We start from the raw sequence: 12,569 nt of genomic DNA, 5'->3' as shown, positions 1-12,569 counted from the left end.
GATGCTGTTCTTGGTTTATCTCCCATCCCACTGAGCTCTCTGTTACCTAAAGTGTCTTCTAACCTGAAGATCTAAGAAGGCTCCTGACCTTCACATGGGAGGTAGACAGAACTGGGGCAGAGGTACTTGTCCAAGGTTAGCCCTGCATCCAGGGTGATAACCAGTCCCCTGAGTTTCATTCTGGTGCCTTCTGTTCCTTTTCCTGATGCCTCCAATAAGAGCAGCTTTGCTTGGATGACTGGGGGGCCCTTTGAATTGTGTTCTTAGAGCGGTGGCTTGTCTTCCTTGAGCTGAGAAAGACCTCATGCAAGAGATGATTTTTTGTTTCTTTTTAAAAAAAATTTTTAGGCCGTGCCATGTGGCATGCAGGATCTTAGTTCCCCAACCAGGGATCGAACCCGTGCCCCCTGCCCTAGGAGCATGGAGTCTTAACCACTGGACTGCCAGGGAAATCCTGAGGTTATTCTTGCATTGGATCTTGAATATGTGAGAGTGAGAGTTTTCCCAGTATGGACGAGAATTCCTGGAAACAGGAATAGGCTGGGTAAAGGCATCTTGGAGGAGCATGGCTGCAGGGAGGAGCATTGAGCAGTCTGACGTGGCTGTGGGGTCAGGTGTTTAAGGGAGAGAGGTAAATCAGGCCGAAGAGCCTGCTGAGATGTTTGATCTTTATCCTTAGTGGTGGTCGGTGATGCTCTACCTTAACGGTGCCCTGAAATCAATTGAGGAGCTTTTAAAAACCTAAAACCCAGGCTGCACCCCAGACCTGTCAAATCAGAGTTTCTGCTGTTAGTATCCAGGCCTCGGTGGTTTTTAGAATGCCCCAGTGCTTCCAGTGTGTAGCTAAGGTGAGGACTAGTGCTGTTAGGGAGCCAACACAAGTGCCGAGCAAGGGAGTTCCTTGATTAGCATTCCCCTTTACCATCATACCTCTGGTGGCAGGTTGGAAAATGTTCATTTAAAGAAAGGGAAACTGAGAAAGGAAAGAATAAGTGCATTTAGGGACTAGTTGGGGAAACATCTGATACAAAAGAATCATAGATCTAGAGTTTTTTTGGGAGGGAGGATGTTCATTTTCAGAAGCCAATATAGGTACACAGGGATGGCACAAGAAAGGAAGAGCAGTATTCGTAGACTGAAAAGGTAGACTTAGAGGTTCTTTTGCTACTATGATGTACAGGCACCTGCCCCTTAGGTTTCATGGAGGAATTCTGGATATTTTAATACAGACTTTATCTTAATCGCTAATTCTGTAATAGGTGTGGTCACAGTCCCAGGTGAACAGAATCACATGTAGAACTCAGAGGGCTTAACTCCCTTTTACCTGCCTCTAAGGTTCTGTATTGTCCTGGATGGGGAGTCACCTGTAGACTAGGGATCAACTAGAAGTCCAACAATGGGATATGAAATACCAATAAGAAGAGAATTGCATTGATTTTGTAGTCACTAGGTCACAGAACTCTACCAGGTCGGGAAAGTGACAAAAAACAGCAGCAGCAGATGAAGATAGAAGGCTCCACTTTGAAACAGGTGAGAGTGTCTGAGGGCCATTCTGCTAGGGCTGTTTCAGTTGTCTGTCACTGTATAACAAACCACCCCAAAGCAGAACCATAGTGGTTTGCTATTTCTCATGGTTCTGTGGGTTGACTGGACAGTTTTTCTGGTCTTGCTTAAGGTCACTCATGCAGCTGCATTCAGCTGGAGTCTGGGTTGGGGCTCTTGGCCAAACTGTCTTAGTTCTCTTCTGTGAGGCCTCTCCATGTGGCTAGTTTGGGCTTCTTGACAGCATAGTAATCTCATGAAAGCACTTTCCTAGGGATGGGCCTGGAACTGGAATAGTATCACTTCTGCCACATTTTATTTGTCAAAAAGATCACAAGTCTAGTCCAGATTCAAGAGGAGAGGAAATCAACTCCATCTCTTGATGGAAAGAACGGCATGTGGATACAGGAATGGGAGGATTCTTGGCAGCCGCCTTGGGAGGCAATCTACCCTTAGCTGACAGCTGGAAATGGGGAAAACTGGGCTCTGGCTTCATCTGGTCAGCCTGGAGGTCAAAGAATGCATGACACAAGCTTCTCTCTTCAATCTCAGGAGGTGGCATTTTGTCCTGTCTTAGATATTAATTTCTCCAAGAAAAGCATCTTTTAGAAAAGCCCTTTGTTGGGCTTCCCTGGTGGCACAGTGGTTGAGAGTCTGCCTGCCGATGCAGGGGACGCGGGTTCGTGCCCCGGTCCGGGAAGATCCCACGTGCCGCGGAGCGGCTGGGCCCGTGAGCCATGGCCGCTGAGCCTGTGCTTCCAGAGCCTGTACTCTGCAATGGGAGAGGCCACAACAGTGAGAGGCCCGCGTACCGCAAAAAAAAAAGAAAAAGAAAAGCCCTTTGTTTCCTAAAGTCCTGATTCAAGTTTCCTTACATGTATGAATTTCAGGATTCCACAGAGAGACCTCAGATGGACTGCACTAAGAAAAACCTGGATTCCTTCCCTGGTAGGAAGAGTAAGATACTAGGGTGGAGGGACCTTAGTAAGTGAGGACAGGGAGAGCTGAACCTGTGCTGACCAGGATGGTTCACCTCCGTGGAGGGCAGAGCTCTCATCCCTCAGAAGAGTCCTAAAGACATTCCAGCCCTTCCTTTCTGTCTTGATTTTTCACAGTTAGTTGGGAGAAGGCTACAGGTGCAATTAATGGCTGGGTCTTTTTTTAGGTCCTGAATTATCCACAATAGGATGCACTAACAAGGACATCAGGACTCAGATGGAGATTTTGCTGGAAGCCCAAGAGAGGACCCCAAACAGTACTTCTAGAACAGGCTGGAACCCTGAGCTCAAACTGCTGAGGATTCTTCAGGCCACTGATGAAGAGGACGAGGAGAACCAACCCTCTGGGACACAGAGTGAAGAGTCTCTGGAGGCATAGGCGGAAGGCATCGTGGGGCAGCCTTATTCCAGAGCAGGATGCTTGGATTCCTGAGGACAGTGACCTTGGACATAAGGGCAGGAAGGAGAGGGGACTTCTACTTCCTGGAGCCTCTACCGGGGTCTGACCTTAGGGATTCTGTTTTCTTCATTCACTTCTACTTGCTTCTAAAATAAGCGAGGGAGAAAAAGCCCCACCCCTTTCTAACTTAGACTCTTTCTCTTCCATTAGGGCCAGGATAATTTTAGTGATTAAATACAGCTGCTGCTTATCAAAAGATTCATTTCTCTGTTTCTGGGTCACTTTTATCTACTTTCTGAAACTGAAAGGTTTCTAGTTATAGGAAGATGAATTTGGCCTGTGGGAACCCCTTCTGAGTTGCTTTTCCTCTTATTCCCTGGAAATGGTTTATTTTGAGGATGGCATCTGCATCATCATCAAATAACATTCATTGTGCTGTGTGTCATGTGTAGTATTCTTTGTGTGGTAGAGGACTCATATTAACCTAAAAGAGTCTAAGGATCCAGTTCCTAAGTTACTGAGTCCACAGGAAAATTTCAGTGATGTTCATAAAGACACAGAATTTCAGAGTCTCAGGGTTGCTTGTACTTGGTTTTTGGAAGGATTTCTAAAAATGTTTTTGTCTTTAAGCTTTTTAGTACAGAAAAATTTCAAAATTATGTAAAAGAGAATAATGTAAGGAAACTCTCATGTACCCAGTATCTTAGATTTGGGTATTAAAAGCCTGGACTCCATGCCCCATGAGTTGAGGTAAAGGCAGTTGGGGCCCCAGTATTCTCAGCAGCTCTACCCAAGATAGAGCTTCCCTCCCACAGTTAGGGGCTGGGTGGAAGAAGAGAGACTCTGCCTATGGGCTGTACTCACAGAACTTAGTCTCAGCGACAGGTAGCTATGGGCAGGATGAGAAATGACATTCTGTTCCTCCTGGAAAGTAGCCCTCTGACTTGGAACTAGGGAGCGAGGGAGCCCTGCATCCTTGGGCGCAGCAGTCTGGAGTCAAGTTGTCCCACTGAAGTGGGGGGAAAGGGCGGGGGAGTGGGCCTAGAGTCACATACCATAGACTCTTGCAGTTCTTACCGAGGTTTTGTAGATTTTCTTGAACAAGTGTTTCTTCGTTTCTTGTACGCACTTAGAGCCATTTCCAGAGACTTAAATAAATTAAAATAATTTTCATTAGTTTCACTGGAGAGCTGTTTGTGGAGCTCCTTGCACTGTGAGGCAAGAAATGGAATTCTGGACTGGGCCTGTGAACTTTTTGTAAAGAGGAACTTACCCCTCATCAATTATTTGGTTGCCCTAAGTACAGTTCGTACAAGAAAGGCAGATTAAATGTTCTACCCTTTTTTTTTTCTATACGCGGGCCTCTGACTGTTGTGGCCTCTCCCGTTGCGGAGCACAGGCTCCGGACGCACAGGCTCAGCGGCCATGGCTCATGGGCCCAGCCACTCCGCGGCATGTGGGATCCTTCTAGACCGGGGCACGAACCCGTGTCCCCTGCATCGGCAGGCGGACTCTCAACCACTGTGCCACCAGGGAAGCCCAGCCCTTTTTTAACATTGTCTCAAAACAGACCAAATTAGAAAGCTAAAACTGCTGCCTGTCCATTCTTCATCTTTTCCAAGCCAAATCAAAATTATATGACATCATTTGTGTTACTAGACTGAACTATATTTAGCTGAATCTTCATGGTGAGAGGAATCCAAGAGGCATTATATAGGCTGTTTTTCTGAAAATAATTATTTCTCAAATGTACATTACATTGCAGAATGACTCCTGTAGGCTAACTTAAAAATTTACAACTTTTTCCACTTCTCCTTAGCCTACCCTTAGACCTGTCCTCCCGAGCAAACCCGATTTCCAATGGTCACTAGTGGGGTTGAGGATGGGCAGGGCTTAGCTTTAATTTGCTCATTTTATCTGAAGACTTAGAGAAGGTCTAACTATAGTAAAGCAACTCTCAGAAATTGGCACATTCGTTTAAGTCGCGATGATTAGTACAGAGTTACCTTTTGAATCATGACATTTTGAGCGAGAAGATATTTGCTATCTGAATACTGGCCTTTGCTTCTATCTTCAAAGAGAGAAAAAATGCTGTAGGCTGAAACTTGTTTTATCTTTGTTATGCCAGTCCCTCAAATTTGGATAATCATAAACAGAATTTAGGGAAATATAATCTACATACCACATTACAGTTTTCAAGGCACTTTATACCCACTATTTTTATTGGTTCTTTGGCCAACTCTATAGGTAGGTGTGGATTGTCTGTTTTATAGTTTAAGAAACTCAGGCTCAGAATAAAGGGCTGATGATAGCCCATTTGGAGCCTTTGGGTGAATTAGAAAAAAGGGACCCTTTAAGACGCTTTACTACTATCTGCTAAAAAATTATTTCAATGAATATACAAATCTACGGTGATTACAATTTGAGCAACACCAACACCCCTGGTGTTGGTCCACTGCACAACAGTACCTGGTGGCCTTGCTGGAGAGGTTAAGTAGTTTGCCAGAAATCAAAGGCCAGCAAGTGAAGGGGGTTGGGCTTAGAACCTGAGTCCTTGTCTCTTCCATTGTGTTCTGATGCCTCTCTGATTCCCTCTCTTTATGCACAGCTGACAATCTTAATCAGAAAGGAAGGATGAGGCCCTGTAGAAAAGAATTGACTGATGGGGAGAAGCCCTCATGAACCCTTTGTTTCAGCCTCCCAATGTTCTGAGAGAGAAGGAGCCAGGTAACTGTTGCTAACTGCCGTTTCCCCACCATCTGGGCCATAGGAATCAGGAGATCTGCTTTACACACTTGAGCAGACAGGAGGACTTAAGACTTGGTCTGTTTGAATACTGTCCGGGGAGCCTTTTGTTCCTAAGAAACTAGATTCTGTTTTGTTGTTGTTGTTGTTGTTGTTCTTTTCTACTTTCTTTGTGATCTCTACTAGGGATAGGCCACTTTATTTGCTCACCTTGGTTTTCTGAGCATACTTCCCAATGACACCTGGCCCAGTTTGACCTGTGTGCAGAAGCAGAGTCAGTGAAAGCATCTTCAGACATTCTGTGCCCATACTCTCATCCTTGCAGAGCCAGCTGTCTTTTGTTTTGCTATTGGTCCTGACATCTGGGGTAACAGACTCTGTTCTTCATTGCTTTTAGATTACAGAAAGCTCCCTTTGGAGGGAGGGAGTCAGGGTTTTCATTCACAGTGGCAGTGACCCTTAAAAAAATCAGTGTATTCAAATGTGCCTAAAGGAATTGTTCGCTAAATTAAGGACAGAAACGCCTCTTGCTTTTAGATGAAAATGATTAGAGGTTCTTTGGAATCCAGAAGAATGTGGGAGAAAAAAATTGTAAATTTTCAGTTGCTATAAGGTACTAAGTTATGAAATTAATTTGATTTTCTGTTTATACATTTATTAAAAAAATATTAAGTACTTATTATATGTTAGAGGATCAATCCCTAGATTATCCTGATAGAGAAAGGAAATGTTCTGGAGAGATGGTGGGGAGTCATTCATAGGAATATAGCTAGAAGTTTCACTGGAGAAAATGGTAAAGTGGTTTGAGACCACTAGGTGGTGATATTACATTATGAAAATGATATCCTTCTAAGACTGGAGACCTCTGGTTGTTTCCGAGACCGTCTGTATACACAGCCAAAGAGACTTCTTTGTGGGTAAATGGAGGAAAAGCTACATTTCACCCTTTACATAAGTGATCTAATTTAAGTGTTCAAGGGGACTGGGAGCTCCTGGAGGGATTGGGCTGGGTCTGTTGTGTCATGTTTATAGCCCCAGCTTATAGCTCCAGCATGTAGTAGGCACTCAGTAAATGAATGAATGAATGAATGAGTCTTTGAACAATTTAGATTCTCATTAGAAGAATCATTTCAAGAGTGTGGAAAATTCTGGAACATGCACAGAGGCCTTGGATTTGGGGAAGTTGGGGGCTATTGATGGTCCTGACAGATCAACAGCTGGGCAGAGACTCAGGGAGGCAGCATTTGGGAAGGTAGAAACATCAAAAGCTATCTGAGGCTCTTCTATTGCTTTGTGTCTCCTAAATTTATCTTGATGAGATTTCACCTGTTTAATATAGGGAGGGTGTAAACCAACGAATTTGGATTTTTTCTTGCATCTGTATTACTTCTAATGATGGCTCTGCCTTGGAAAGGATCTCCAAAAATAACTTACTCTTCTCTGCCTCTCATTCATTGGTACAGTTGTTCATTCAGTAATTTATTTATTGTTCATTCATTCAGTCCACAAATATTAATTGAGCACCTATTATGTGCAAAGCACTGGTCTAGGCTGTGTGATCATCTCTGGCCTTTTCCTATCATGGCCCCTTTGAGTTCAGGGAATCACCAAATCCTATTAGCTATAGAATCCAAATTCATGCTCCTCTCTGTTCCTTCTGCTCTTACCCTAGTCCAGGCCTCCATCTTCTTTCATCTGGGTCACTGCATCAACCCCTGATCTTTACTGCTCCCATCCACTCTCCCATATTTCCAATGTACAAATATGGTCATGTTACTCCTTTCCTTAAAACTCTCCCTTGGGGACTTCCCTGGTGGCACAGTGGTTAAGAATCCACCTGCCAATGCAGGGGACATGGGTTCAATCCCTAGTCTGGGAAGATCCCACATGCTGTGGAGCAGCTAAGCCCATGCACCGCAACTACTGAGCCTGTGTGCCACAACTACTGAAGCCCACGCACCTAGAGCCTGTGCTCCGCAACAAGAGAAGACACCACAATGAGAAGCCCACGCACCGCAACAAAGAGTAGCCCCCGCTCGCCACAACTAGAGAAAGCCCGTGTGCAGCAACGAGGACCCAAAGCAGCCAAAAATAAATAAATAAATAAAATAATTTTAAAAAACCTACCAAACAAAAAAACTCTCCCTTGCCCTCAGGGTCAAACCCAACCTCTTTTGCTTGTTTTACGAGCCTTACAAGATAGGGCTGTGACCTGGTTGGGCCCTACTTGTTTTCCTTAGCCCCAATTCCCTCAACTCTTACCTCGTTCTGTGTGCTCCAGTCAGATTTTTTTTCTTTTGGTTCTTTTAATAAGCCCTGTCCTCTCTTACCTTTAGACTTTTTCTTCCCCCATACTCTTCCTTTAACCTATAAAATTCTTTTCTTCCTCCTTCTGCCTGGCGACTTTCTACTCATTCTTTAGATCTCAGCTCGTGTGTTACTGTTTTGGGGAGCTTTTTCTGAGCACTGTCATGGTGAGGTTCCACTCTTTCCCCTTTCCTCTCATACCCTTTCCTCACAGCTTGTCCGTTGTCACCCTCCACTGCCAGACTATCAGTTCTGTGATTGGCATCTGTCTTCACTGCATATCTTTACCACCTGGTTGACTGCCTGGCACATTGTAAATGCTCAATAACATATGCTGAATGAGTGAATGAATAAAAAACACAGTGACATAACTCCTCCACTGGGGTACATTTAATGTAGCAGTGTGAGCTGAGTGGTGCAAAGAAGGAGCTATAAGAAGGTAAGAAGGAAGGGGTGCTTTGGGTGTTACCATCTGAGGCTGAATTAAGTTTTGGCAAGTGGAGATGTTTGTGGAGGTGGCCTTTAGGTAGAGGGAAGTGGGAAAAATTGGGGGGGTAGGCAAGGGGTGTAGTGTTCCTGTCTGGGAAGAGTGGAATGTAGGACTGGAGATAACCTGTGACTAGATAGTTTAGGGCCTTGAATGCCAGCCTGGAGAGAGTGGACTCTATCTGATAACACTGATGGCTTTTGAACAAAGGAGTGATAGGACTAAATTAGTGCTTTAGAAAATGTTAATCTAATGGCAGTGAAACAAGAATTGGAGAGAGACCAGCTCTGTGTCATAGGAGGCTGTCATAGAAGTCAAGATAGGAGGTGACCAGGGCCTGGATCATGTACATGGCAGTAATATTGGAGACAAAGGGAAGTTGTGCAGAGGAAGAATTAAGAAGCTGGAAAGTGGAAAGAAAGAGTGAGGGAGAGGGAGGAGTTGAATTTTCAGCCTGACAGTGAGGTGCTGTCATCAGAAATTGTGAAGTTAAAAGGAAGAACCAGTTTAAGGGAAGATAAAGGAATTCATTCATCAAACCTTTCAGTGGAGTTCTAGCTATCTGTGCTTTTCACTTACGGAAATTCAGTCAGTGTGTGGGGCTAAAACATGAAGCACAAGTGTGAGGGAGTGACAGACTATAATGCAGCTGGTGGGGGCTGTTCTGGCTCTGCACTCAGTGAAAATACATCCCGGAGGGAATGCAGGACGGAGAAGGTGAATTTGCTGTTCCCCTTTTGATTCACAATACCGTGTGCATTTTGTGGGTGACTAAGGGCTTATTTGAGGGTAATTTTGACTATTCACAGTCTATGCTTTATATGCTGATTTAGATCTGAATTCCCTGGCAAGATTTGCCTCTCTAAAATGTGTGCCAGACTAGGCTTGGCAGTAGCAGCTACTAAGAAGACACATCTCAGTTGCTGCATTAGAGTTGTTCACAGTTGGCTGGGTAGAAAGATATGAAAGCAGACAATTCGGGCTACAGTCTAGGTGAGCTGTCGGGGAGAGGGTGGGTGCAGAGAGGAAGGAGATTTTTGGTTAGTGTGCCAAAGCAGAGGTGGCCCTGGGCCCTGGCGTTGCAGAGAAGTCCAGGAGTCATCATCAGAACAGGTAGCTGAGAGTAAAAATAAGAGTGGATGAGATCTCAGAGGGGGAGAATATTGAGGAAGGAGGGAGACTGAAGGCCACAACTGGGTAGCATACTCTCATTAGGAGGCAGGAAGAGCCATAAAATAGAGGAATTTTCAGAGAAGTGGGAGGAAAACTAAGGCAAGGGGGATGAGGACTGAGAAGAGGCAAATGATATTCAGAATATGGAAGTCAATGATGACCTCTGAGTGAACAGTTTCAGTAAGTGGTGGGAGGAGAAAAAGGGTCCAAGAGTGACTGGTAAGAACCTGGAAGCAAAAGGAATACATGCCACTGCTCTCAGTTCCAGTTCCAGTAAAATCAACCTAGATCTGTTCCCTAGTTCCCAAGGAAGTTCCCTTGGAGAATGTTTGGGATCTCTAGATGCCATGACCTCTGTCCCTGTATGATCTGCTACTGTCCACTGGAAGACAGTTCATCATCACATTACGTTGATCCAGAAAAAGGCTTTGGTTTCCATAAGCTTTATATTCAAGCTTGAGTGTCATCCATCTGAGCCACAGATCTCAGCTGTGGTTGTTGCATTTTATACTAAATATATCCATATTATTTTCTTCCATAAGTAGAATCCACATTCCCTCCTGACTGCAAAAGCTAAGTTGCTAATAGCTTCCCTGGAGTTTGCTTCTTGCAATTACCTCATCAGAATTTAGACAAGACAACATATAACAATTTATTCCAGGATGCAGGGAGCTCTGGGTGTTTTTTTTTTTAATTTATTTTATTTTTGGCTGCATTGGGTCTTCATTGCTGCGCGCAGGCTTTCTCTCGTTGCGCCAAGCGGGGCTACTCTGGGTTGCGGTGCGCAGGCTTCTCATTGCCGTGGCCTCTCGTTGTGGAGCACAGGCTCTAGGCGCATGGGCTCAGTAGTTGTGGCATGCAGGCTCTAGGGTGCAGGCTCAGTAGTTGTGTTTCATGGGCCCAGTTGCTCCGTGGCATGTGGGATCTTCCTGGACCAGGGCTCAAACCCTTGTCCCCTGCATTGGCAGGTGGATTCTTAACCACTACGCCACCAGGGAAGCCCTCTGGGTGTTTTTTTAAGTTAATCATTTATTATCCTAGTTATAGTGTTGTTTTATTTTTTTTATTTTTAATTAGAAAATTTTTTTTTATTTTTTGCAGCATAAGAACAGTAACGGTTTTGATTCACTTTATTTACTTTTTTAAACACCTTTATTGGAGTATAATTGCTTTACAATGCTGTGTTAGTTCCTGCTGTATAACAAATTGGATCAGCTATACATATACCCCCATATCTCCTCCCTCCCACCCTCCATATCCCACCCCTCTAGGTGGACACAAAGCACCGAGCTGATCTCCCTGTGCTATGTGGCTGCTTCCCACTAGCTATCTATTCTACATTTGGTAGTATGTATATGTCAATGCCGCTCTCTCACTTCGTCCCAGCTTACCCTTCCCCCTCCCCGTGTCCTCAAGTCCATTCTCTACGTCTGTGTCTTTATTCCTGTCCTGCCCCAGGTTCTTCAGAACCCTTTTTTTTTTTTTAGATTCCATGTGTATGTGTTAGCATTTCTCTTTCTGACTTACTTCACTCTCTATGACAGTCTTTAGGTCCATCTATAGTGTTCTTTTAAAGAGGTTTAAATAATAGGAAAAAACCCTCTTTTATATGTACCCATATAGTTACCATTTCTGGTGTTCTCTTCATTCCTTTTGTAGCTCAAGATTTCCATATGATATTGTTTTCCTCCTGCCTGAAAGACTTTAGCATCTCTTGTAGTGCAGGTTTGTCGATGATGAATTCAATCAGCTTTTGTAGGTCTGAGAAAATCTTTATTTTCGCCTTCATTTTTTTTTTTTTTTCCTTTTTGCGGTACGCGGGCCTCTCACTGTTGTGGCCTCTCCCGTTGCGGAGCACAGGCTCCGGACGCGCAGGCTCGGCGGCCATGGCTCATGGGCCCAGCCGCTCCGCGGCATGTGGGATCCTCCCAGACTGGGACACAAACCCGCGTCCCCTGCATCGGCAGGCGGACTCTCAACCACTGCGCCACCAAGGAAGCCCTTGCCTTCATTTTTAAAAGATATCTTTGCCGGGTATAGAATTCTAGGTTGACAGTTTTTTTCTTTAAAGTTGTTACTTCACTGTCTTCAGGTACATATTTCAGGTAAGTCCGATGTCATTCTTTTCTTTGTTCCTCTGTATATAATGTTTTTTCTTGCTGCTTTCAAGATTTTTCTTTTTGTCACTGGTTACTTAGAAAGCTTTTGATCTTTTTGGGTCTTGCTTTTAGGGTTTTTTAGATGAGAACAGAGCATCATTTAGTCTAGGGCTAATTATTCCCCACAACTGGGGTAAAACCCTCCTGAGTACCTACCCAATGCCCCATGAATTAGAAGGTCTTTCCACTCTGGCTGATGAAAATAAGAGCTAATCCTGGTCCTGTGAGAGGCTGGGAAAGATTATTCCCCCTAGTTCTTTTTGGTGGTTCCTTCCCCAGCCTCAGGGTACTTTCCTAACACCTATGAGCTTATTAGCACTTAGTTGAAGATTTGAAGGGAGACCCTCTGCAGATCTTTGAAGCTCTCTGTGCAGCTCTTTCCTCTCTGATGCTCTATCCTGTGAACTCTAGCTGCCTTGAGGATTTGGAGTTGGTCTCTCCAGGCAAGGAGCTGCGGCAATCATAGGGCTCACCTTGCTGGTTTTGTTTCCCAGGGATCGCCGCCCTTTGTTGCTTGATGTCCAGTATCTTGAAAACTGTTGTTTCATATATTTTGTCCAGTCTTTTAGTTGTTTCAGGTGAGAAGGAAAATCCAGTCCCTGGATTGGTCCAGTCCCAAGATGTTACTCCATCTTGGCAGGAGGCAGAAGTTTATATTGTTCTTTTTTTTTTTTTGCGGTATGCAGACCTCTCACTGTTGTGGCCTCTCCCATTGCGGAGCACAGGCTCTGGACGTGCAGGCTCAGCGGCCATGGCTC

General features: G+C 44.6%; 1 protein-coding gene across 2 annotated transcripts in view; it reads left to right on the top strand.

Moving 5' to 3' along the window:
• The window catches only part of RGS3 (regulator of G protein signaling 3), a 159,929-nt gene that overhangs the window by 12,896 nt on the left and 134,464 nt on the right, over window positions 1-12,569 (top strand). Inside the window, exon 13 of one of the 2 annotated variants that reach the window (XM_081238110.1) lies at window positions 1,451-1,530. In XM_081238110.1, the coding sequence (XP_081094236.1) occupies window positions 1,451-1,530 (80 nt within the window). Of the gene's footprint in view, window positions 1-1,450; window positions 1,531-4,883; window positions 5,668-12,569 lie in introns of those variants that run through there. The other variant, XM_081238114.1, reaches the window with a different exon arrangement.

Source organism: Mesoplodon bidens (genome assembly GCF_964165515.1).
Source record: "Mesoplodon bidens genome assembly, chromosome: 6".
Taxonomy (NCBI): Eukaryota; Metazoa; Chordata; class Mammalia; order Artiodactyla; family Ziphiidae; genus Mesoplodon; species Mesoplodon bidens.
This window is presented reverse-complemented; position numbering and strand designations above follow the sequence as displayed.